The sequence below is a fragment of the Pelophylax lessonae genome (assembly GCF_965119305.1).
Source record: "Pelophylax lessonae genome assembly, chromosome: 11".
Lineage (NCBI taxonomy): Eukaryota > Metazoa > Chordata > Amphibia > Anura > Ranidae > Pelophylax > Pelophylax lessonae.
The window spans coordinates 35,912,195-35,938,610 of record NC_138778.1 but is presented as its reverse complement, the minus strand read 5'-3'; the positions used below and the strand labels follow the sequence as shown (position 1 = coordinate 35,938,610).

Sequence of the window (26,416 nt, the reverse complement as noted above, 5' to 3'; positions counted from 1 at the left end):
TCAGGAGAGGAGGATGACTTTTACAAGATGATGGTGAGCAAAACAAAGGATAATAAATAATTAGGGGAACTTCTTTAATAATCTGTGACAGTGGACAGGTTCTCTTCTGCTCCATATTAAAGGGATTAGCTAAGTGAACGTTTATTTTAGAATACTTATGAGGGATTTTTCTTGCTTTATAGGTTACACGTTGCGTAAAATAGCATAGTACAAAGTCTAAATAGTACAATGCAGGATTCTTGTTCTGAATTACCGTATATGCTGGCATATAAAATGACCCCCCCCTAATTTTCCAGTTAAAACATAGGTTTTGGGTTATACTCCCTGTATTAGACTACCCCCCTACCCCATGATGGGGTCTTGTCTAGCAGCCATTTACACACACTAATCAGACAGGAGTATAAAACATGAACCTTAAAGCAGAGTTCCACCCAAAAGTGGAACTTCTGCTCTTTTGTTTCCTCCCCCACTCCGATGCCACATTTGGCACCTTTCAGGGGGGAGGGGAGAACGGGTACCTGTTTTTGACAGGTAGCCTTCCCCACTTCCGGTATGCGGCGCTGTCCCTCGGAAGTTCGGCCCCCTCCTCCGCCGCGCCAATAGGATTGTGCAGCGCGCTTCGTGCATGCGCAGTGGAGACCCGCCCGTGAAGCCGCAAAGCTTCACTGCCGGGTTCCCTTACCGGCAATGGCGGCAGCAGCACCCGACAGCCGATGGATACATCGGCTGCGGTGCAGACATTGCTGGACTCCAGGACAGGTAAGTGTCCTGATATTAAAACTCAGCAGCTACAGTATGTGTAGCTGCTGACTTTTCATTTTTGGAGGGGGAGGCGGAACTCCGCTTTAAGAGGAAGGACTCCAGGTTTAGGACTACCAAGCTGGCCCAAAACGAACGTTCCTAATCTGTCATCCCGCTGGGTGTGCGGTAATACTGTATGTACCATAGCTTCGGCTACATACAGTATACTGCACTGAGACAACCACGGTGAGTGATGTATTAGATAAATACAAAGCCTGCTCTGATTGGTGGAGTCAGAGAGGCGGGATGATAATGTTGCAGCCTCTGACTCAGCCAATCCAAGCTGGTTTTGTATTTATTAATAGAATACATCGCTCGCCGTCATTGGCTCAGCACGGTATACTGTATGTAGCTGAAGCTACCGTACACACAGGATTACCGCACATCCAGCGGGCTGACAGACTAGGAGCGTTCCTTTTAGGCCAGCTTGGTAGTCCTAAACCTGGAGTTCTCTAAGGTTCACATTTTATACTCCGCTTTTAAGACAACCCCCCGATTTTTGGGGGATGTTTTACCGTTAAAAAGTTGTCTTATACACCAGCAGACTAGATGGGCCAAATGGTTCTTATCTGCCGACACATTCTATGTTTCTATGTAGCATATACGGTAGGCTATAAAAACCCCAATCAAGATACGGATTGGCTTTGGGTGACCATTTAACTGAAATCAGATGGAGCTGTTTAAGATGGGAGTGATTTGCTGCCCTTTTCGATAAACTTTAATGTTGGGCAGACCATACACAGAGCGCATTCCTTTCCTGCAACCACAAGTTCCCCCATTAAGACAGACAGTGTTGACAGGGGACACCGCCGCCCACCCAAGCCATTGTATTCTCCTGGCAGGGGGAAGCTGTCCCCGCTGGGAGAAAACAGTGAGTATTGGTAGCGGCTACCAACTGCTAGTGATAATCACATGCAAAATCTGGCAGGCTGGTTGTACCAAAGTTTAATCAATCAACTTGGTACATTCAGCCTGCCCATTCATGGTTCAAACCCTCTATAGCTGGCCTTACCCAAGAAATCACCCAGTGATGCTTATCCATCAATCTCCCACAACAAGGTCCCTTTAAACATGCTACTAGATGCTGCTAGGATGTAGCTTTTGTTATTGCACAAGATTTTGTCAATAAATGACCATCACTGTCAGCAACTCAACCCGCCTGGTTAGCAGCAACTGTGCAAAATGTTAGCAATCACTTTTACATCCATTATTTACACTGAAAAAAACGTTATTGGGCATCTAGTAATATTCCTGTAAAGAACCAAACATAGGACAACCCACAGGGGCCCTTCAGTAAGTGTCAGTTTCTGCAAATCATACCTTTAGACCAGTGGCTGTCAACTTTGGCGGTATAGAGGGTCTCGGCTGCAGCTCCTGACAAAAACAAAGGGACTGTATATAATGATCAGTATATAAAATGCTCTTAAAGACTATAAGGCCTCATTCACGCAGGGCATAGCAATGTGTAACCCCTGCAAGGGCTGTATTTACCTGCATGGGGATGCACAGGTGTTTCGTGCATTCCTGTGCTTAAAATGCCATTGATTTCGACTGGGATGCAGCAGCTGCATAGACATGGCTGCGAGCTCCCAATATGACTTTGGTGTGGGTGCGTGTTCCTGGACTCACATTGTCAGGCACACTGGCACTTTCACAGATGTCATATTGGGTGCAGCGGCCATGTCCATGCAGCCACTGTGTCCTAACTGACAGCAATAGGACTGCTTGCACGGGGATGTGCAGATTAGTAACCAAAAACATGGCCGCCTCCGAGGCGGCGACAACTACAGGGTGGAGTAAGAATCTGCACTAATTATACCATGTACTCGGGTGTATAGGCTGCCGGAATTGTGCTTGAAATCTCCAATTATTCCCAGTGTACACTCACCGGAAATAACGTGGTTGGAGATTTCGGCAGGTTGGGGATTTCGGCAGTACACCGGGTTCCAGTGCAACGGCTATAATTCCTTGCCCTTTATTAAAAGTTTGTGTAATACAGTCATACAAAGCCAAAGCATTTTAGCTGTCAGGCCTTAAGGTGGATGTAAACCTGATTCATGAAATTTGACCTGGGCACATCTATCTGTAGTGTTTACTCATCTCTCTTCAACGTCCTAAGTCCCGTGGTTTTCTTCTGCTCCGTTCTTCTGTTATCAGCATGATAACTTCTGACAAGTTCTCTGTCAACTGAGATAAAACCAGGCTGAAATTTGTGTCGGGGTGGGTGCTATAAATAGATTAGCAGAGAGCTGGTCTTGTCACAGCACAGCTCTTCCTGTTTCTGCCTATGTGGAGAGGGGGTGTGTGCCTTTCCTCCAATCAGCTGTCTCACAGTGTATAGCCAAACTTCTCTCCCACAGGTGAATCAGGAAGAGAAAAATCTAACAGGATGTGCACTTTGTAAACAGCCTAGAAAGCTAAAGACAGCAAATTTACAAATGAAACTTATGTAGGAGGATTTGTTTCATTTATGTGTATCATCTGAGGCTGTTCACTTCACTAATGCCTCGTTTCCACTGAGTGGTACGGTTCGGAACGGTACACATTGAGTTTCCACTGCCAATAGTACCCTTTCATGATAGGCGTGGTGTAGCAGGAAAGCGGTGATAGACGATTCTCTGTCAACCAATCAAAGTTCTGCAGAGTGTAGCTCCACCCTGTTGGTATGGTACTAATGTGCTTGGTACCCCAACGAAAGGGTACCAAAAAAGTGGTATGGTACGGTTCGGAATTAGGGTACCATTCATAATGGAAACGGCATAAATAGCGTACCGTACCGAACCGTACCAGAAAGCTTAGTGGAAACGAGCCATAAGTATATGTAAGGGGTTTACATCCACTTTAATCATGGCTAAGAAATGACTATGACTCCTATAAATAATGCAAACATAATTATCAATCCCACCTCTTGGGGTCACATGACTCCAGGAGGGAGGAATAATTGATGCAGGATAAAACATGCATGCAAATAAAAAGATGCAAAAAAACAATGGCAAACAGACATCAGAATATAAATATACCTGTATTGACCACTACATGAGTAAAAAAAGCAATTGCACCATCCAGATACCAAATAGATCATAAATACATGCAAAAATACATTTTCTTTTTATTTGCTTATCATCCATTTGGTATCTGGATGGTGAAATAGCTTTTTCACTCATGCAGTGGTCCATAAAGGTATATTTATATTCTGATGTCTGTTTGCATCTTTTTATATGCACGCATGTTTTATACTGCATAATTTATTTCACCCGCCTAGAGTCATGTGATCCTGGGAAGTGAGATTGACAATTATGTTTGCACTATTTATAAGGCCCCTTTCACACAGGGAGTCCATCAGGCGGACTCCCTTTTTCTTAGCAGGGGATCGATCCGCCAATCCCCCGCTGAGCAGGCGTATGGCAGCTGTTTCTCCGCGCAGTGTGCGGAGACACAGCTGTCAGGTCCCGCTGTTCTCTATGGGGGAATCGGATGGGAACGGACCATCTGTCCGTTCTCATCCGATCCCCTGGATGGCTGGAAAATACTGTTTCCATCCGTCCAGATTTTACGGATTGGATCGGATGTCAGTGGACATGTCTCTGCTGACATCCGATGCCCCATAGAGATGCGTGGGTCGTCCCTTCAGACCCGCCTAAATAACTGACAGGCGGATCTGAACGGTCTGCCTGTGTGAAAGGGGCGTAAGAGTCATACTCGTTTGTTCGTTAGCCATGATTAGGGCTGCCGGCCAAAACGCGTTGGATTTTTATGACTGTACTACACAAAATTTTATTAAAAAGAGTATTGAATTAAAGCCGTTGCACTAAAGCACAAGCTTTCTCTACATCCAAAAAAAAAAAACGGTTTCTAAAGCTAGCTTTTCAAAAGGATCATTGTCATTCTGACCAAAGCTTCTATCCTTGAGCTGTAACATGAAGCAATTGTAAAATAAAACATTAATACTCCGTTCACACTTGTGCGACTTGTCATTTGAATTTGGATGGACAAGTCACAGCCCATTGATTTCAAGGGAACCTGTTCAAATCTATGCAACTTAAAGTTGCAGAACTTTGAAGAGGTTTCTGCGTTACTTTGATACGACTCCCATGCCATTGACTGTAAAAGTCACAAAGTTGCATCAAAGTCACACTCGAAGTCGCGCTAGTGTGAACAGAGCCTTGTGTTAACGTAGTATTAAATCTAAAAATAAAAATGTAACCTATTGCAGCTTACTCTTCCATAACTGTGGCTGTATTAGTTTTTTTTTTTTTTAAAGGTGTAAGGTGTTTCCCTTTTATTTTCCCCCGGTGATCCAGCTAGTAACACACTTCCTGTGTTAGTGTGTCCATCTCCACTGGAAGAGCAAAAGAGAAACCTTTGGACAGCAACATTGTCAGTCTGGGGAGAGTCTAGTGTTAGAGGGTTCTAACTGCCTCTTAGATTGGACAGCTTGCTCCATGAAAAATAACAGACTTACTGACCCGATCAAATGAAAATAAAAGGAAAAAAAAAGGAAATTAATCTACATCTAAGAGCTGCTAGGCTGCAACAGTACAAGATGTTTATTTTTTGGTTTAATAATGCATTATCTTCTTAGCCATTGAAAGGATATATCATAGTTGGCACTCATGGGTTTTGCAGATCTACACACAAAAATTAGATTTTTGACTTACCGTAAAATCCATTTCTCTGATGTTCATTGACAGACACAGGTCCTGATCTTCTTAACCATTGGGTTATACTGGAGTAGGACACTAGGCAGAAAAAAAAAGTCTGGCTACGCCTATGGGCAGTCCCAGGGGGTATAATCCCTCTCTCTGTTAAAGGTTCTCAGTTTTGTTACAAGCAGTGTCAGAAAAATTACAACTTCACAGAGGGGTGGGTGCTGTGTCCATCAATGAACATCAGAGAAATTGATTTTACGGTAAGTCAAAAATCCCATTTTCCCCTTCGTTCATTGACGGACACAGCGCCCTGATCTTCTTAACCACTGCGATGTCCCAAAGCAGTGTTAAACATGAGGGGTGGGAACAGCAAAAAATAAAGTTCCAAGGCTAACTATAGCCAACCAGGTAAACAGGAGCTCAACCAAAAACAACTGTAACTCACCTGGAAAAAAAAAAGAAAAAAAAAACAATACACCCTCAAAGAGGACCAGGTCCTCTAAACAGCAGCCTGCAAAAACCTTGCGGCCAAAGGAAACATCCACAGATGCCAACACATCTACTTTATAGAACTTTGTGAAAGTGTGCACCGATGACCAGGTGGCCGCCTTGCAAACCTGTGTCACAGACGCCCGATGACGGAAAGGCCCAGGAGGCACTGAGCGCCCAAGTAGAATGCGCTTTGACAGGGAAAGGAGGAACCTGACCCTTGATGGAATAGACCTGAACCACCGTCCGAGGCCCACAGAAAAAGAGCGATGAACCCCAATAGACTCACACCACACAACGTACGCATTCCATGTACGATGGTAGATCTTCCTAGAAGTAGATTTTCTAGCTTTTAACAGCATTGGAATCACCGGCTCCGATAAACCTCTATCCATCAGCACCCAGCGTTCAACAGCCAAGCCGTCAAAACCAGCGACTGTAAAAAGGATGGAAGATGGGTCCTTGGGACAGCAGATCCCCCAAGAGGAAGCTGCCAAGGAATGTCGGCGACAAGCCTCCCCAGATCAGTGTACCAAGCCCGGCGAGGCCAGCCTGGGGCAACTAAAATGACCAGAATCGCTTTTGCCTCGATCCTGCGTAGAAGACTTGGCAGAAGCATGAGAGGAGGGGAGGTGTAAATCAGACGATACTGACCCCACAGGGCCACCAGCACATCTGTGGCATCTGCCAGAAGATACCGTGACCCAGCCACAAACCTCTGCACCTTTCTGTTGAGCCGAGACGCCAACAGATCCCCACCAGAGACACAACTGATGAAACACCTCCAGGTGAAGAGACTACTCCCCGTGGTCCAACGCCTGCCAACTGAGGTAATCTGCATGCCAATTTTCCACCCTTGGAATGTGTACGGCGGAGAGGGCTGGAATGAACTGTTCTGCCCACCTTAGAATGCCGGCTACCTCCCGAGCCGCCAGGACACTTCTTGTGCCCCCCTTGGTGATTGACATAAGCCACCTCTGTGGCATTGACTGATTTAATGCGCACTGGACATCCCTGAAGACGATCCGTTCAATGTTCCAGGCAGTCTGATCGCTTGGAGTTCCAAGACATTGATCGGTAGTCTGGACTATTCCAGTGTCCAGATTCCCCGAGCAGAATTTTTTCCGAGGACTCCTCCCCAGTCGGACAGGCTGGGATCCATTGTGACCACTGTCCAATACAAGGGGAGGAAGGATTTGCCCAGACGAAGTGTCGGAGAGTGAAGCCACCATATCCGGGACTCTTTCGTTCCCTGGCTCAGTTGAATCTGATCGTCCAGAGACTACGGAGTATTGTCCCATTTGGCCAGAATCTCCCTTGCAGGGACCTCGTATGGAACTGTGCAAACGGAACTGCCTTGAAGGTAGACACCCGCATGCAAGTCCGGAGGGAAGACCATCTGCTTAACAGCAGGAGACAAACTGCCGCCTGCAGTACCAGAGCAGACTTCTGAAAATACAGAATCCAGCCAAACTCCCTCAAAGTTCATATGGTGATTTCCAGGTTTTCAACCAGAGCAGTAGGAGACTCTGCTTGCAGGAGGAGGTTGTCCAAGTAGCCCAGTATTGCGATCCCCCATTGGTGTAATAATACTAACACCTGAAAATGTTCCGACGTCGGAACCGGGACAATCACCCTCTGAAGTAAAAGGTCATGTAAAAAGAGCATGTAAGCAAACAGGAGACAGTTGCACGTTGGAAGGAAAAACCTTACCGGAGGGTAAGAATGAAACCTGATCTTTTAGCGGGACCGTACAACCTCGCGGACCCACTTGTCTTGTACCAGTGAAGTCCACGGGCCCGGGAACCAGCGAAGACGTCCCCCCACCCCATAAACGGATGAGAGTGCACCTACCTGCTGAAGGGGCCTTGTCCGCGGGTCTGGAGAAGCCTGTTCTTGACTTGCCAGACCAAGTTCGCTTCGATACCTTGTCAGTTGACCCTGAGGGACAAAAAAAAAAAAAAAATGGATTTTTGTAAGAACTTGACAAAAAAATACTTTCCTCTTGAGTCCATTGACAGACAAAGCTCTTATACTTCTTATTTATTGGGTTATGCTGCCCCCTGCTGGAGTAGTACTAGGCAGGAAAAAAAGCAATTCACCACGCCCCACGGGGCTGTCCCTATAGGCATAACCCCACACAGCCTGCTCCAGCAAAAACATTACATTCCAAGCAGTGAAAGAAGACACAAAAAAACATCCCCATATCAGAGGGGCGGGTGCTGCGTCTGTCAATGGAATCAAGAGAAAAGGATTTTACGGTAAGTTCAGTTTTCTCTATCGTTCATTGACAGACGCAGCTCTTATACTTATCCATTGGGACGTCCCAAAGCAGTGTAGGCATGAGGGGTGGGGATAACGCAACCAGATAGTAAACGTAAACTCCAAAGGCTAAACTTAACCAACTTGGTAACATGAAGCTCAACCAGGAACAACAGGAGCTCACCAATGAAAGAAAAAAACTATCTCTGTGAACCACCAAATAAGGCGAATGACAGGACAGAGTCGCCAACTCACACTCTGCGCGCAGAAGTAATTGCCACCAGAAAGGCCACCTTCTTGGATAAAGAAAGCAGAGAAATTTCCCTAATGTTCTCAAAAGGAGGCTTTTGAAGAAGAACAGACAAAACCAGATTGAGATCCTACGGAGGCAACATGGATCTCCGTGGGGGGAGCCAGATGACGCGCACCCCCTGAATAAAAGTACCAATCAGGGCATTAGTAGCCAACAGACATTGGAATTAAATAGCCAAGGCCAACACTTGGCCCTTGATAGCTCTCAAAGCCAATCGCTGCTCAACCCCCTTTTGGAAAAAGGCCAAAACTAATAGCCAAAGCTATAGAAAACAAGAGAGGGTGCAGCTGCAGCGATTCACACCATGAAATGTACGATTTCCCTGTACGATGATAGATCTTCCAGGACGTCGACTTTCTGACCTTCAAAAGTGTAGGAATCACTGAGTCAGAAAGGCCTCTATCCCTCAACACCTTGCTTTCAACAGCCATGCCAATAAAGCCAGCGACAGTAAAGCAGGATGGAAGATCGGTCCCTGGGACAGCAGATCCTCCTGCAGAGGAAGTCACCACGGAGGATCGACGACCATTTTTACTAGGTCTGCGTACCAAGACAGACGAGACCAGTCTGGGGCCACCAGAACGACCAGAATTCCTTCTACTGCCACCCTGAGAATAAATCTCGGTAGGAGTATGAGAGGAGGGAAGGCATAAATCAACTGATACTGGCTGTAAGGAGCCACCAAACCGTCTGTGGCGTCGGCCAGAGGATCCCCAGACCTGGCCATAAACCTCAGGACTTTTCTGTTGAGGCGAGATGCAAACAGGTCTACCTCCGGAGTTCCCCAGAGGACACAGAGGAAATGAAACCCCTCCGGATGAAGGGATCATTTCCCTTGATCCAGCACCTGATGACTCCACCTGCCAATTCTCCACACCCAGAATGTGGACTGCGGAAAGAGCCGGAACATTGTCTTCCGCCCATACCAGGATCGCAGCCACCTCCTTGGCCGCCAGGACACTCTTGGTGCCCCCTTGATGATTGATGAAAGCCACAGCCGTGGCAATGTCAGATTGTATCCGAATTGGAGAACCGTGTAGCCGATTCGTCCAGTGGAACAGGCAAAGCTTGATCGCTCTGAGCTGCAGAATATTGATCGGCAAGGAAGATTCCTCTGTTGACCAAGTTCCCTGGGAACAGAGCTACCCCAGCCTGACGTACGTCGTGACCACCGTCCAGAACAGCGGCGGGAAGGACTTGCCCTGACACAAAGCTGGCGACTGGATCCACCAGGATAGAGCCGATCTCGTGAGATGGCTCTAAAGTATCTTTTGGTCCAACAACCGTGGATCCCTGTTCCATTTTGAAAGTAAATCTCTTTTTGCAGAGGCCTCGAGTGAGAATGAGCAAACTGAACCACCTCGAAGGTTGAAACCATCAAACCCAGGGCTCTCATGCAAGTCCGTAGGGAAGACCGATCGGTTTCCATCAGCAACCTGATCGCCCCTTGCAACTTCTGAAGCTTTTCTAAGGGAAGAAAGACCTTCGCCAAGGCGGAGTCTAGAGTCAAACCCAGATAAGTCACCCATATGGAGGGCATCAGAGCAGAATTTCTGAAATTGATCGTCCACCCGAGTTCCTGACGGGTCTGGACTGTAACTGAGAGGTCACCCAACAGATCCGAGTGAGAGTCTGCTCGTAATAGGAGATCATTCAGATACCCCCAGATGGCAATCCCTCTCTGATGTAACAAAGCCATCACCGGGGCCAGAACCTTGGTGAAGACCCTGGGAGCGGAGGCAAGACCAAAGGGTAACGCCACAAACTGAAAATGCTCTTCTGCCAACGCAAAGTGGAGAAATCGCTGGTGTCCCCCTGTAGATGGGGATGTGTAGATACGCATCTTTGATATCGATGGAGGCCAGAAAATCCCCCTGATTCAAAGATGCCACCACCGCCCGAATGGACTCCATTCAAAACTTCTGCACCCGCACAAAGCGGTTCAGAGCCTTGAGGTCCAGGATTGGACGCACTTTGCCCTCCTTTCTGGGCACCGTGAACAGGTTTGAATAAAAACCTTGAAAGTGTTTCTGCGGAGGAACCGGCACAATCACTAATTGAGTAAGGAGATCCTACACCGCGCCTCGGAGATCCTTCAAACGATCCACAGACAGGCGAAGATTTGACTGAAAGAACCTGTCCGCCGGCCGGGACTGAAATTCGATCTTGTACCTGGAACAAATCAGTTTGTGAACCCATTTGTCCTGAATGAAGGAAGTCCAGGGTTCCTGAAAGAAGCACAGACATCCCCCAACCCCAGCAATGGGTGAGGGCGCCCCTTCATGCTCAAGAGGACTTGTCCGCAGAACCGGACTGACTGGTCCGGGGCTTGCCACAGGGCTTCTTAGTCCCTCCAGAAGCTCTGAACGGTTTACCTTCTTCTTGCGCCCTGGAGACACAAAAAAACGTCTATGAGCGGTGAAGGAAGGCCCCCGCTTATTACAGGGTGCATTACCTTTGGAGGATTGAGGAAGAAGCGTACTCTTCCCACCAGGAAGACCTTTGATCAACTCATCTAGCGAGTCGCCAAATAATCGCTCTCCCAAAAAAGGAAGATCCGTCAAGGCCTTCTTGGAAGCCTGGTCAGCCAACCAGCTCTTCAGCCCAACCATGCGTCTTAAGGCAATCCCCACAGCTGACACTCTGGCCACCAGGGGAGCTGCATCCAAGGACGCATCACACAGGAAGACCAGGGCCTGTGTCATCTGGTCCATAAGTTCAATCAGCTCTGGGGAAACTAAGTCAGGATCCAAGTTCCCCTTTAGAACCTTCACTCATTCAGTAACCGTCTGCGATACCAAAACAGACACAAAAAACGGTTTCAGGATAGAACCCGTCAACGCATGAAGATGACGGGAAAGGGATTCCACCTGCCTGTCCACCAGATCTGTAAAAAACGGGGAATCTTCCACAGGCACTATATAGTAGATTTGTTCACCCTGGAAACAGGATGATCCACCTTAGGCGGTAACGTCCAACGGTTGGAAACCGTCTCAGCAAAGGGATTACAACGTTTAAAACGCTTAGGCACTACTAGCATGTGCTTGATGCGCCGCCATTGGTCATTAACAATATCATGAAAATTCTCGGGACAAGGAAAAACCTTGCTCGATTTTTGGGTCTTGCGGGAGCCAAAAGACACCTGTGTCCCTGCCGGCGTGGTCTCATCTGCCATTTTCAAAAAGTTTCCCTCACTGAAACAATCAGGGCTTCCACCAAAGCACGTTCCCGCGACGTAGCTGAAGAAGACAGGTTCTCTTCACCATCCGATTGCGAGGACAGCGACCCCTCAGGTAGGGGGGCGTCGGTGGCGACCATATCACCCTCTGAATCAGAGGACCCCACCAATGATGGAGAAGGCAGCGGCCGTTTTTGGCTAGTAACCTTTTTCATTACAAGATCAACCTTGGTCGCCAGGCTTTCCAGTGCTGCTGAAATCGCGGCCAGCGACTGCAATCCGGAAGGTCTGGTAGTTGCACTAAGGGGGTCTGAGAGTGAAATCACTGCCTGGGACTCCCTATTTAAACACAACAGAAAAGTACTGTCACTTTAAAAGCGCTGACTGCGGTCCCCACCGTCAATCACTGCGGACTCCCCATTAAATATCTACAGATAGCAGAATGGGATATGCCCACAAAGACCCCAGTACTTTACCACCTTCAGAGAAAACCTCCTGAATCGGACTTTGCAGCAGGAGAAAACCTCCTGAATCGGACTTTGCAGCAGGAAAGTGAGAGTCACAGGATATGACATCAGCCTGGTATGTGAAAGGTCACTCTGCCTGTGTAGCTCTATAGGGCTACACAAAAATGGCTGCCAATGCAAATTAATGGGAAGCACAGGGAAAACGGCTGCCCCATACAAGTCAATGGGAAAAACATATTCCATTGCCCACACTAAAGATGGCGGTGCCCACGGCGTACCATGCGGTCAGGAACCCCCAATATGAAGGCCTCAAGGGATCTACAACCAGACCCAGCAGGAAAAGGTATCATTTCCAGCTCCCCCAGGACGCCAGGCGCCCCAGCTACAGCGCCCCCCCCAGGGGACGGGAAAGAGGAACAGGACACAAGGCCGGGTAACCTGACAGGCCAGGGGGATCTTTTAGGAAGTCCAGGTCCCATTATCCCCAGGAGAGAGCCCACATCCCCCTCAAGACCACCAAGGGACAAAGGGGGGCTACATTTAATCACCATACCATGGACCTGATGGGCTCCGCTCCAGGCAGACCACCTCCCACCCAGAGTGGGGGTGCTGCCAGCCGAGGGGTATGCTGCGACTCAGGGCGTTCCAGGTCATCGTGTCCTAACGAGACGTCCACTCACAGGCTCGTCCTCATCGTGGCAAGGCCTAGTGCGGGACTATTACCTGCTCACACTCGTAGGCCAGGCTGGGAGACCTTAAGGATCTAGATTATCCAGTGCGAAACCTCAGCCGGTATTGCTTGTAGATCACCAGGAGGATCCCCCTGAACACTAACTAGCAAAGTGAGTAAATAGAAATAAACAAAATATTCTTAAAAGAATTAAAAAACTGAGACCGAAGTCCCAGCAAGAAACCTAGGTCCTACTGCCTTCACTAGGCAGAAACAAACTGTTTTGCTGGAGAAGGCTGTGAGGGGGTAATCCCTATAGGGACAGCCCCGTTGGCGTGGCGAATTGCTTTTTTTCCTGCATAGTACTACTCCTGCAGGGGGCAGCATAACCCAATGGATAATAAGTATAAGAGCTGTGTCTGTCAATAGACAATAGAGAAAAAATAACAAAAAACAAAACTTAAGAGCCGATGAGGGCCCAGGCTTACAACGAGGGTCACTGCCTTTAGTAGACTGCGAAAGAAAGGTACTCCCCCCGTGAGACCTTTTATGATGTCATCCAGGGTAGCACAAAACAGGCAATCTTTTCGTAAGGAAAGATCAGTCTGGTCTGCAGACCAGCATTTGAGCCAAAAGACACGCCGAAGGACCACTGCCGAAACAGAAAGCTGCGCCACTAGGGGAGCCGCATCCAAAGAGGCATCACAGATAAACTGCAGCCACTGGACCAGCTGGTCTGCCAGCTCAGCAAAGGCAGGGGGGACTCCCCCTCCAGGTCACGACACAATAGCTTAGCCCATTTGGTCAGAGTCTGCCACACCAGGGCAATGGGGAATATCGGCTTCAGTGCCGAACCAACCAGGGTGAACATAGTGTGGGCCACAGCCTCTGCCTTCCTGTCAGCCGGTCCTTAAAGGCCGGGAACCGGAATTATGATTGCTTTGTTTAATCTGGAAACTGGAGGGTCCACCACCGGTGAAAACAGTCCACTTCTGAAGGGACTCCTCAAAGGGTTATTGCCTAGCAACTCGCTTAAGGACCCCAAGGGGATGCTTTGGTCGTCCCCACTCAGTGACAAGGGTGAAGGGTGAAGGGGGTGCCTTACGGGAAGGAGGAGAACTTGGGGGTCCGACCATCCCATGGAGGGGCCCACGTCCACCCCAAAACCCTCCAGGGGGAGGGGGGGGGGACACCTACTCCCCATACCAGGAACCAGGCGGGCACTGCTCCAGAAAGAACCCCTCGCCATCGAAATTGGGGGCTGTCGGGCAGAGAAACACTGCGATACGGGCCGAGACCCGGTCATATGCAACCTGGTGGGACTATATCGCAGCCGACCTAGCGCAGAGCTGAGGTCTGCGTGCGCTCACAGGCCAGACTGGGGTGAAGACTGGATCTAGATTATCCAGCCCGTCTCCCAGTCCGGCAGTTGATTGTAGATCTCACATGAAAAAAACAGGAGAAAAAAAATTGCCAGGACCAGGGATCCTAGCAAGGAACCAGGTCCCTACTCCTGACTCGGCAGAAGAAAAAACTGAATACCTATAGCAGAGAGAGGGAGTATATTCCCTGGAACTGCCCATAGGCATAGCCAGACTTTTTTCTGCCTAGTGTCCTACTCCTGTAGGGGGCAGTATAACCCAATGGTTAAGAACATCAAGAGCTGTGCTTGTCAATGAACGAAAGAGAAATAAACATTTTTGCAGCTACCTTTTCATCTCTCCCACAGAGAACACCCATATCTACCACCTATTCACTTCTAATCTCTCTTCATTCGTCCTAAATATCAATTCAAACAGCATTAACTACATAGAAGTAATTAAACTCATCCTCAATCCTTTTCTATTATCACAAACTACTTCATAACATGTAACTGTAAGGCTGGCCATTCATCATACAAATGTTCATGTACAATTTTCCTCTATATTTACCAAAACCATAGGAGGTCAAACCTAAACACTTTTTGTATGCAATCAGGCAGGCCCTTGCATTATATAGTTCAAGGTAAATCTAAAGTAAATTAAATAAGAGAATTGTATAATGTATGGCCAGCCTAAATTACAGTGTTGTCCTACCTACTTCACGAATTAGCTACCTTGGGACCACTATTTACACACACATTTAAAACAATGCAAAAATGTATAAGCATAAAAATATAAATATGAATGTGGAGCGGGCACCTGTGAATGAGGAGGGATTAATAAGACGTTCTCCTCAAGAAGAAGTGCCGCTCACATCCATGTGTCAAGTAAAGCGAGTAAGACCACTGTCACACAGGGTTCCTCGGGGGCGGAGTACCTGGAGGCTCCCTGGGGCTGTCATCCTCATCCATTGCCAGTCTGAGCTGCTGGATGAAGTCGGAGGTGTAGACACTACGCTCTTGCCAGATGTGTAGCAATCTCTCCAATGGTTTCCGGCAACCATCATCTGCTTCACTAAACAACAGAGAGAGAAACCAAGTGAGGCTTTATTAATGGAAAGGACAGCAAAATGTAAAGAGAATAAAGAAAGTTTTAAGGACACAGATTTAGATTAATACGCTGTGTGCTTTGTATCAAATTTGTTCACCACCACAAAGACATCACATTTTCCCACAGTGATGTCACACATCCCTCAAGTCCCGCCCCTCAATCGCTAAGTATTTTTGATCTTAAGATAAAACAAGTAGGGGGGAAATAAAGTATAGAGGGTGACAAGCAAACGGCCTAGCTTTAAGGTGGCTATGCTCACCGAATCCCAGTTACTAGGCAATGAACAGAGCCCTGAATGCATAACTTTCTACCATAGTGTGGAGGTCCCCATTCTGTGCAAAATGGGGACCTCCACATTACGGCCTATAAAATATTTATCAAAACTGTTGAAGGATCTCTTACTTGTGCCTGATTGGTAAAAATTACAGCATACGGAGGGAAAAACAAGCAACTGTCTAATCACTAAAGACACCAGTGGCAGCTAGCTATCTGTGGTTGGCTGATATTATAGCTGGTGCACCATACACCAGTGGTGGTCAACCACAAATTTATACAGGGTCTCAAGTGCAACCCCTGGTACCTCCAGAGGGCCGTACAATAGCAGCGCATTTTTGTAACACAGTACCCAAAATTTTGCTCCCGCTGCATTTTTGAAGTGTATTGCTATACACACCGAAATTGGAATAGCCCCCGGCATTAGTGTCCGTGAGTGCAATAATAAATCCCCAGCATTGGTGTCAGTGAGCGCAATGATAATGGCCCAGGTGTCCGTACAATTAACCTTTACATTGATGTCAGTGTCAGGCAACTTTAGCCCCCCCCCCTCTGCATTGTGGATTGGCAGTGAAACTTATCCCCAGCTCTTCCCCCTGTATTGTGGACTGGCAGTAAAAAGTTAACCCCCATGCTACTCTCTCTGTCCCCCCAGACAGGAATTTTGCTTGTACAGTGGGCGGAGATAACTCCACCCACAGTACAGTCTCTCTCATTCAGTGCCCGGTGCTGGAACACAGAGCATATTCCAGCACCTTCTTTAGGTGCACAATAGCCCGGGGGCAGCACACAGGAGGCCGGTAATCCATGTGTTGGGCACCAGGGCTATACACAAAGAAATTCTTGACAAATAACACTAAAAAACACGCATGCAACTTTATGGCCAAAAATGGCAGGGTTTTAGGTACCAATGCAAGCAGACTCTCTGGACCTTCATAGAATATGTTTATATATACAGTGGAGAAAATAATTATTTGATCCCCTGCAGATTTTGTAAGTTTGCCCACTTACAAAGAATTGAAGGGTCTATAATTTTTTATCATAGGTGTATTTTAAATGATAGAGAGAATATCAACCAAGAATCAAGAAAAAAAAAAAAAAAAAACATACAACAAATGCTATAAATTAACCACTTCAGCCCCAGAAGGTTTAACCCCCTTAATGAACAGGCCATTTTTTGCGATTCGGCACTGCGTTACTTTAACGAAAAATTGCGCGGTCGTGTGACGCTGTACCCAAATACAATTGATGTCCTTTTTTCCCCACAAATAGAGCTTTCTTTTGATGGCATTTAAACACCTCTGTAGGTTTTTAGATGTTGCGCTATAAGCAAAAAAAAGCGACCGTTTTGAAAAAAACACCATATTTTTTACTGCTATAAAACAAAATTTTTTTTTTAATCAGTTTAGGCTAATTTGTATTCTGCTACATATTTTTGGTAAAAAAAAAAATCCAAAAAAGCGTATTTTAATTGGTTTGCGCAAAAGTTATAGCGTTCACAAACTACGGGATAGATTTTTGGACTTTTTTTTTGTTTATTTTTATTAGTAATGGCGGCGATCAGTGATTTTTAGCGGGACCGCGACATTGCAGCAGACAGATCGTACCCCTAACTGACATTTTTGACACTTTTTGGGGACCAGTGACACTAATACAGTAATCAGTGCTAAATAATATGCACTGTTACTGTATAAATGACACTGGCAGGAAAGGGGTTAACACTGGGGGTGATCAAAGGGGTTAATGTATGCCTGTTAGTGCTTACTCACTGTGGGGATGGGGGGGGGGGGGGGTTTCTGCAGCCTGCAATTTCTGCAGTTTGACCAGAGGAAGGAGCACTCTGGCTAAGGTAGAGTCCAGAGTCAGGCTTAGATAGTCCAGCTTTGTGGACGGAACCAGAGCAGATTTCAGAAAATTCAGAATTCAGCTAAACTCCCGCAGAGTTTGTATTGTGATCTCCAGGTTTTCCACCAGAGCAGAGGGAGACTCCGCTCCCAGATAGAGATCGTCCAAGTAGCCCAGTACCACGATCCCTCTTTGGTGTAGCAAAGCTAGCACCTGGGCTAACACACTTGTGAAGACCCTAGGACCAGATGTGAGACCAAAGGGTAACGCCACAAACTGATCATGCTCCTCTCTCACAGCAAAGCGGAGAAAACTGGTGACTGGCACATATTGGAATGTGAAGGTAGGCATCCTTGATATCAATAGAGGTGAGGAAATCCCCCCGACGCAGGGATGCCACCACCATTGACTGGATTCCATTCTGAGCTTCTGTACCTGTACAAAGCAGTTTAGCGCCCTGAGGATCAGGATTGGACGCACTTTGCCTTCCTTCCTGGGAATTGTGAACAGGTTTGAGTAAAAACCCTGAAACTGTTTTGAAGTGGGAACCAGGACAATCACCCCTTGAAGGAACAGGTCTTGTACCGCCCCAAACAGGCCCTGTAAGCGGTCTGAGGACAGGCACAAGTTGGAAGGAAAAACCTTGTGGGGCGACAAGAGCAAAACTCAATCTTGTAGCCGGACCAAATGACTTTGTGGACCCACATGTCTTGCACCCGGGAAGTCCACGGGTCCAGGAAACCAGCGAGGACGTCCCCCCAACCCTGATATGGGTGAGGGCGCACCTTCATGCTAAAGGAGCCTTGTCCACGGGTCTGGAGAAGCCTGATTTCGGCTTGCTGGACCAGATTCAATTGGATCCTCCAGAAGAAACCCTGAAAGGCTTCGAGCCCTTGTCAGCCGACCCTGAGGGACGAAAAAAACTTATGAACTGAGAAGGAAGGCCCACGTCTATTCCTTGCCCTTAGTAGCCTGTGAAAGAAAAGTACTCTTCCCCCTGTAAGGCCTTTAATGATGTCATCCAGGATAGATCCAAACAGACGATCTCCTTGAAAAGGAAGTTCAGTCAAGGCCTTTATTCAAGTCTGATCTGTAGACCAGCACTTGAGCCAAACAACACATAGAAGGACCACTGCCAAAATAGAGAGGGGAGCCGCATCCAAAGAGACATCACAAATAAACTGCAGTCCCTGAACCAGCTGGTCCGCCAGCTCGGCAAAGGCAGGGGGGAGCTGTTCCCCCTCCAGGTCACAGTGTAGGTGATTAGCCCACTTGGTCAGAGTTTGCGACACTAGGGCAATGGTGAATACCAGCCTCATTGCAGAACCAGCCAGAGTGTACATATGGTGGGCCACAACCTCCGCCTTCCGGTCAGCCAGGTCCTTAAAGGCCCAGGACTCTTACTGTAATCATGGTTGAGTTGTTTACTCAGGAAACTGGAGGGTCCACCACAGGTGGCAGTCCACTTTCTAAGAAGGGACTCCTCATATGGGTAACGCCTAGTAAAGCGCTTAGGGACGCCACAGGGACGCTTTGGTCGTCCCCACTCTTTAGCGACAATTCTGTCAAAATAGGCAGGGGAAGTAAACCCCTTTGCCGCTTTGGATGGCTTGTGAGTGCTAAAGGGATAATAATAGGTATGCCGGCAGCGAGTGGAGATCTCTCTGACAAGACCAAAATGTGCAGACAGAGATATTGTCGGCCCATTCAAGCAGTTTTCAATCCAATCAGGGAATGTTTTATACTGGTAGGCCCTATCAGGCCATGGAAGGCATCCCATGTAGGATCTACCTCAGGAGAGTACCAATTAACCAGTTAGGATATTTCTGAATTTTGTTCTTCCTCCCCCAAGACAGTGGCTGGGATGTCCCCTCCCCTTACCACAGGCAACAGCATGCATGTTCACAAAGTAAAAGCAAGTATATCTGTACCACGGCTCTTCGAAAAGTGTCTGGTACTTGTGTGTAGCTTACTGTGAATTCACCTTAGCCCAACTGCATCATTTGTCTGCCCAAAAGGATGACATGAAAACACTTAAGGGAGACCTCAAGGTGGACTGATCTGTATCGTATGCCACCCAAAACAGACCTCTTACTTGTAGAGTTGACCTTTAAGCTAGCCAGCAGGCTCTTTGAACACACAGAACTCAAGTACTGGTCTGGACCAAGCTCATCAAAGTCCACACAAACATGAGCAAGTATTTTCTGACACACAAACTTTAAGAAGCAAGGAGCGGTGCTTCGGCTGATAATATGGATGCCATTTTCAGCAGTCGAGCTGCATTGTTGAAAGTGAAACTTTAATTTCCCAATCAACATTATTATATTTAATCTATATGCTGCTATCATTAGTAAATAGATAGGAAATATTTTATATTTACTTGTTTTAAACTTTTTTTTTTACATTTCTTTAGTTATTTCCTGTTTTGTTTTTATTTTGCCTAGGCAAATGTAATACATCCCTGGAGTCTTCCGGAGGAGAGGAGGGTTGGACGAAGCCCTGCCCTCCACGCCCAACCCTGCCCCCCCAGTGCGGACATCATGCCAGGCCTCCAATGCCCTGCGTCTCGTGGATATCTGTTCTCTCCAGAGTACACACACGCTGCACACCACCCGGCCAGACATACTGCACGCTACAAGGCCAGACCCTTGGTGATGCGGACATCCCTGCTTCCACACGTGGGTTTCAGCGCAATTGCCTTTCTGACACCCAGCGGGTCCGATATGCGCTTTCATGTCTACCATCCTGTAAGTTGCCTATTGTACAAGTAAACAATAGTTTTTACTGCATACTGCACTTAGGAGTGGCGCTGCTTGTTTTCGCGCACTTGTGTTCTGAAGTTACTAGAGTTGAATGGGCCCGGAGCGGCGCCAATCGCTGGGTCAGGAATAGAATATCCAACACCAGCACATCAGTATAATCGTGAGAGTGCTAATCACTGTTCAGCTGTCGCAATCAGACGCCATATAACAGTTTTGTGGGTTTCTCTGGGATTCTACATATGCTACAGATACAGATTTACGTGTATAGGCCCGTACACACGTAGCGATTGTCGGCCGTAAATATTCGGCCACCGACCGATCGGCCGATTGTCGGCTTGTTAGTATGATGCTTCCGACAACCGACTGCGACTTTTCGGCCGAACAGAATCTGGTGTGCAGGCTTTAAAATTTTTGTTGGCCAACACCAGAACGGCCGATTGTTCCTCAGTCAGTACAGAATTCGGCCGACAAACAGCAGATGAGCAAGACTGGGCATGCTCAGAGAAGAAAAAACACACGGAACGTTAACCATCACATGACATCACTTCTGCTGTCGGCTGTTGTTGGCCGACAAAAATTAGTGTGCAGTCTTTAGCACTTTTCAACCGACAGGACAGCACCGGACAAAAGACGGCCGATCGTTCGGCCGACATTCGGTGCGTGTGTAGGGGGCTTATGTGTAGCCCAAAAAGTGTACGATTAGAAGGAATTATTTTCCTCTCTCAGCAATTAATATTTTAGCTTTTATGAGAGATAAAAATAGACTCCTAATATCAAACCTGGCAGACAATTAATGGCCTCCTTACTGACCCTTGCTGATTCTTGCAGCCAAATCCCCTTGGGAGTCTTCTTTGAGGCTTAAGGAAGGTGAGAAATCTACATGGAAAGGATGATTTTATTGGCATCTAGTATCAAGTTTAGCCTAGAAGATTGCTCTGTCCTTTTAAATGCTAACTGAAGAACATGTCTTGTCTATGACTGATTACCGATTTATATTGTACCTTTAATAACACAAAATGAAACTACAATTACACTACTTGTGCAGGTCGCATCACATCTCAGCTACGGGCAAAACTACCCTACTGTTACATCCACGTTCGTGTTACACCCTAACTAAAAGTACACACACACATAGGTCACAATGATATGAACAGTAGGAGTGTATTGAAGATGGATCATGGAGTGCTGAAGAGTATGAGGACAAGGTACAAAGGGAGTACAATGCTGGAGATAAATGTCTGAGAATAATGATCTAAGTTCTGGGAAAATAAGACTTGGGATAAATAAAAAGTATACTCTGGAGTAAAAGGAAAACAGTGCCAGTGATGGCAGAATAGTATAGAGGGCCCTCAAAGGTGGAATTGAGGGGGTTAAACTATTTCTTGCTTCTTTACTAAAATTTTAGATGAAAGCTCCCGCTGAGCTGATATATGGCCTTGAATATAAGCCTGCGTTTTGTGAAACCTCCATCTTATGATTTATGTGAATGTTGCTTAACTGCCAAAAGCTGCTGGCAATATTTTATCCTCTACTTCCTGCCCATTCTAAGTGTGTGATTGCTGCATCATAATGTATAATGAGTCTTATTTCTTCGTAAGGGAACAACTAGTGGCAATGTGCTCAAAATAATGACAAACAACAAAGTTCAAAGGATCCTCTATTTCAAGGAAACCTGTCGTGGGAGAAATACAGAGTATGTATTGGTCAACAACTCAGAAAATGCCAATTTTCTGGCTATAGTGCTCATTCTCTAACCGCAATATATCCTGAGTCGATGATGCAAAACAACGTAGGCAGTAAAGACTGAACTCGCCTTAAGGAAGTGGAAGACCATCTTAAAGTGGAGTTCCACCCATTTTAGGGACTTTAGATGTATGTAATCCCCTTTAAAACGACTTTTACCAATGGAAAGTTTTTTTTTTGTTTTGTTGCTAGTAAATACCTTATTTTCAGCTTTATTTATCCTCTTCTCACTTCCGGGTCCGGTCGGCGATTACGTCATTCGGCGAATCGCAGTGTGTGCTGGGATGTATTTCAGGGCATGAAATCTCGCAGTATTACACAGGAGATGAGCTGTACCGCGTGCTCTGCCCCGCCTCCTCTCAGTGAGCTGTATGTATGTATTGTATTGAGGCAGTGCTTTCGCCCCGCCTCCTCTCAGTGAGCGAGGACTGAAAGCATTATATCCTCACTGAGCTCACTGAAAGGAGGCGGGGCGGAAGCACGGCCTCAATACAATACATACATACAGCTCACTGAGAGGAGGCGGGGCAGAGGCGGGGCAGAGCACGCAGTACAGCTCATCTCCTGTGTAATACTGAGAGATTCCATGCCCTGAAATACATCCCAGCACACACTGCGAATCGCCGAATGACGTAATCGCCGACCGGACCTGGAAGTGAGAAGAGGATAAATAAAGCAGAAAATAAGGTATTTACTAGCAACAAAAAAAAAAAAAACTTTCCATTGGTAAAAGTCATTTTAAAGGGGATTACATACATCTATGTAATCCAATTTATTAAAAATGGGTGGAACTCCACTTTAACTGTAGCTATTCCTAAAAATGTTCGCTCCCCTTTCCTCCTACCCTTTCTGCCTACCCTGGGTAAAAAAAGCATCTGTGTACTTACCTACTTTTCTCTGGCCTGGTCACAGAATCCTGCAGCTCTGGCTCCCTGTGTCGAGGAAGGACTGCTGCAGGGGAGAAGAGGGTGTACTGACAATGGCTGGACCATGTGAGAATATGTCAAGGCTCATAGAATTCACAGCTGTTGAGCACTCTCTTACACAGGGGAGCCGGACTGGACAGAAGAGGATTAAAAACAATTACACAGATCTTTTTTTTTTTTTTTTTAAATACTGGGTAGGTAGCAGGAGGAAGGGAACATTTTTAGAAATAGTTAGGTCTATTCTTCCACTTTAACTCCAAAAGTAATGAAGTAGCAAGGAGCCGTGCTTCGCTGATAATATAGATGCCATTTTCAGCAGTCGAGCTGCATTGCTTAAAGTAATTTTGGTGGCGAAACTGAAATTGAAGTTTTAAACAAAAATAAATAAATAATAATAAAAAAAAAAATATTATTATTTTATTTTTTATATATATATATATATATATATATATATATATATATATATATATATATATATATATATATATATATATATATATATATATATACACACACACACACACACACACTATCTCACAGAAGTGAGTACACCCCTCACATTTTTGTAAAGATCTTATTATATATTTTTATGTGACAACACTGAAGAAATGATACTTAGTTACAATGTAAGGTAAGTGAGTGCACAGCTTGTATACCAATGTAAGTTTGCTGTCCCTCTCAAAATAACTCAACACACAGCCATTAAGGTCTAAACCACTGTCAACAAAAGTGAGTACACCCCTAAGTGAAAATGCCATTTTCCCTCCCCGGTGTCATGTGACTCATTACGGTTACAAGGTCTCAGGTGTGAATGGGGAGCAGGTGTGTTAAATTTGGTGTTAATCGCTCTCACTCTCTCATACTGGTCACTGGAAGTTCAACGTGGCACCTCATAGCAAAGAACTCTGAGGTTCTAGAAAAAAAAATTGTTGCTCTACATAAAGATGGCCTAGGTTATAAGAAGATTGCCAAGACCCTGAAACCGAGCTGCAGCATGGTGGCCAAGACCATACAGTGGTTTAACAGGACAGGTTCCACTCAGAACAGGCATCTCCATGGTCGACCAAAGAGGTTGAGTGCACGTGCTCAGCATCATATCCAGAGGTTGTCTTTGGGAAATAGACGCAAGAGTGGTGCCAGCATTGCTGCAGAGGTTGAAGGGCTGGGGGGGGGATCAGCCTGTCAGTGCTTAGACCATACACCACACACTGCATCAAATTGGTCTTCATGGCTGTCATCCCAGAAGGAAGCCTCTTCTAAAGAGGATGTACAAGAAAGCCCGCAAACAGTTTCCTGAAGACAAGCAGACTAAGGACATGGATTACTTGAACCATGTCCTGTGGTTTGATGAGACCAAGATAAACTTATTTGGTTCAGATGGTGTCAAGCTTGTGTGGTGGCAACCAGGTGAGTAGTACAAAGACAAGTGTGTCTTGCATAGCCTACAGTCAAGCATGGTGGTGGGAGTGTCATGGTCTAAGGCTGCATGAGTAAGGGGAAAGGAGGGAGGGGCAAAGGAGGGAGGGGCAAAGGAGGGAGGGGCAAAGGAGGGAGTGAGGGGCAAGGAAAAGGGGGGGGGGGAAGCGAGGACCAGGAGGGGGGGGGGAGCGAGGACCAGGAGGGGGGGGGAGCGAGGACCAGGAGGGGGGGGGGGGGGGAGCGAGGACCAGGAGGGGGGGGGGGGGGAGCGAGGACCAGGAGGGGGGGGAGCGAGGACCAGGAGGGGGGGAGCGAGGACCAGGAGGGGGGGGAGCGAGGACCAGGAGGGGGGGGAGCGAGGACCAGGAGGGGGGGGAGCGAGGACCAGGAGGGGGGGGAGCGAGGACCAGGAGGGGGGGGGGAGCGAGGACCAGGAGGGGAGGGGGAGCGAGGACCAGGAGGGGAGGGGGAGCGAGGACCAGGAGGGGGGGGGAGCGAGGACCAGGAGGGGGGGGGAGCGAGGACCAGGAGGGGGGGGGAGCGAGGACCAGGAGGGGAGGGGGAGCGAGGACCAGGAGGGGAGGGGGAGCGAGGACCAGGAGGGGGGGGGGAGCGAGGACCAGGAGGGGGGGGAGCGAGGACCAGGAGGGGGGGGGGCGAGGACCAGGAGGGGGGGGAGCGAGGACCAGGAGGGGGGGGGGAGCGAGGACCAGGAGGGGGGGGAGCGAGGGGCAAGGGGAGCGAGGGGCAAGGGGAGCGAGGGGCAAGGGGAGCGAGGGGCAAGGGGAGCGAGGGGCAAGGGGAGCGAGGGGCAAGGGGAGCGAGGGGCAAGGGGGGGAGGGGAGCGAGGGGCAAGGGGGGGAGGGGAGCGAGGGGCAAGGGGGGAGCGAGGAGCTCCAATTTATTACCCTTCACTGCTCCCTCTGGCTGCTTACACCCAAGCAGAGCTACTGATTGAACAATACTGTTGGATAGAAGGCACGCCTTAGGTGGAGGCATCTAATGGCACCTACAGGGAGCTTGAGGACAATTTACACAAGTAGTATTAGGAAAGCACATGAAGGGTGGAAAATGGTTTGCAAAGAGATTTAAAGCGGAGTTCCACTGTTTTTTGTGTTTATTAAAAGTCAGCAGCTACAAAAAGTTTATGAACCAGTGATGCGGCCGGCGGGAGCCTCGGTTCCCTCTCCTCCCCGCAGCGCCGGCATCACTACTGTGGCCACCTGGCTGTGACAGCTTGCAGGTTCACAGCTGGATGCGCACTCCGCATGTGCAAGTCGCACGTCCTGGGTGGACGGGCAAACTTCTGGGACCTCCGACGTGTCCCAGAAGATTGCAGGGAGTGAGGGGGAGAGGAAAACTTCCGCTCGAGCCACCTAGGTACCCGCCCCTCCCAAAAAAAAGCTTGCCAAATGTGGCATGTCAGGGGGTCAGGAGGCCTTTAAGCGGAAGCTCCACTTTTGAGTGGAACTCCGCTTTAAGATTTGCACAAAAAAGGTAAGACGTATGATTAACACTTCAGAAAACATCTTTCCTTTTATATATTGCAGCTAACCTTCTGCCCAGTAATTACATAGAATACAATCAATTGTTACTTGTACACTTTCTGAATCCCAACAAGGCAGCTTTGATAGGCAAGGTTGTACGGCTAAGTATTATACCGGTAAATAAAAAATGAAAAAATATTTTAAATTGAAAATAGTTGACATTCTACATGTGCACAAGTAAGCTGGTTTATGTATTTTTGAAGGTCAGTAGGTTTAAAGTGCAGTAACTTTTTTTTTTTTTTTTACTATTCTGCAAAGCTGGAGCAGGATGTTGCCAGTGCCACACAGCTAAATAAGCATGATTTTATTCATGTAAACTTTGAAAATAACTTTTGAAAATATACACAAGTTTAACACATTAAGACAAATGTCTGCAAATGTTAAATTAAAGGCAGTCATGACCTGTAAATCTCAGCGTACAGAACAGAGGTGGTGCAATTTTTGATTATGTAATATAGAGCCTCCTGCTGATTAAATGCGGTACTGCCACTCTTCCAGCTGTGTGGATGTGATGCTTTAAATAAAAATTCTACCTGGTATCGCAATCCTTGCACTTAGTTGTCTACCTATCGGAAACTTAGGGCTACACCAACCTCCTGTT

General features: G+C 47.2%; 1 protein-coding gene across 2 annotated transcripts in view; it reads right to left on the bottom strand.

The window, feature by feature from the left end:
- The window catches only part of RPRD1B (regulation of nuclear pre-mRNA domain containing 1B), a 137,992-nt gene that overhangs the window by 52,153 nt on the left and 59,423 nt on the right, over window positions 1–26,416 (bottom strand). The window contains exons 3-4 of one of the 2 annotated variants that reach the window (XM_082272017.1): window positions 15,128–15,264; window positions 2,122–2,175 (exon numbers count right to left, since the gene is read on the bottom strand). In XM_082272017.1, coding sequence (XP_082128143.1) covers window positions 2,122–2,175; window positions 15,128–15,264 — 191 coding nt within the window. The remainder of the gene's footprint in view (window positions 1–2,121; window positions 2,176–15,127; window positions 15,265–26,416) is intronic. The other variant, XM_082272018.1, reaches the window with a different exon arrangement.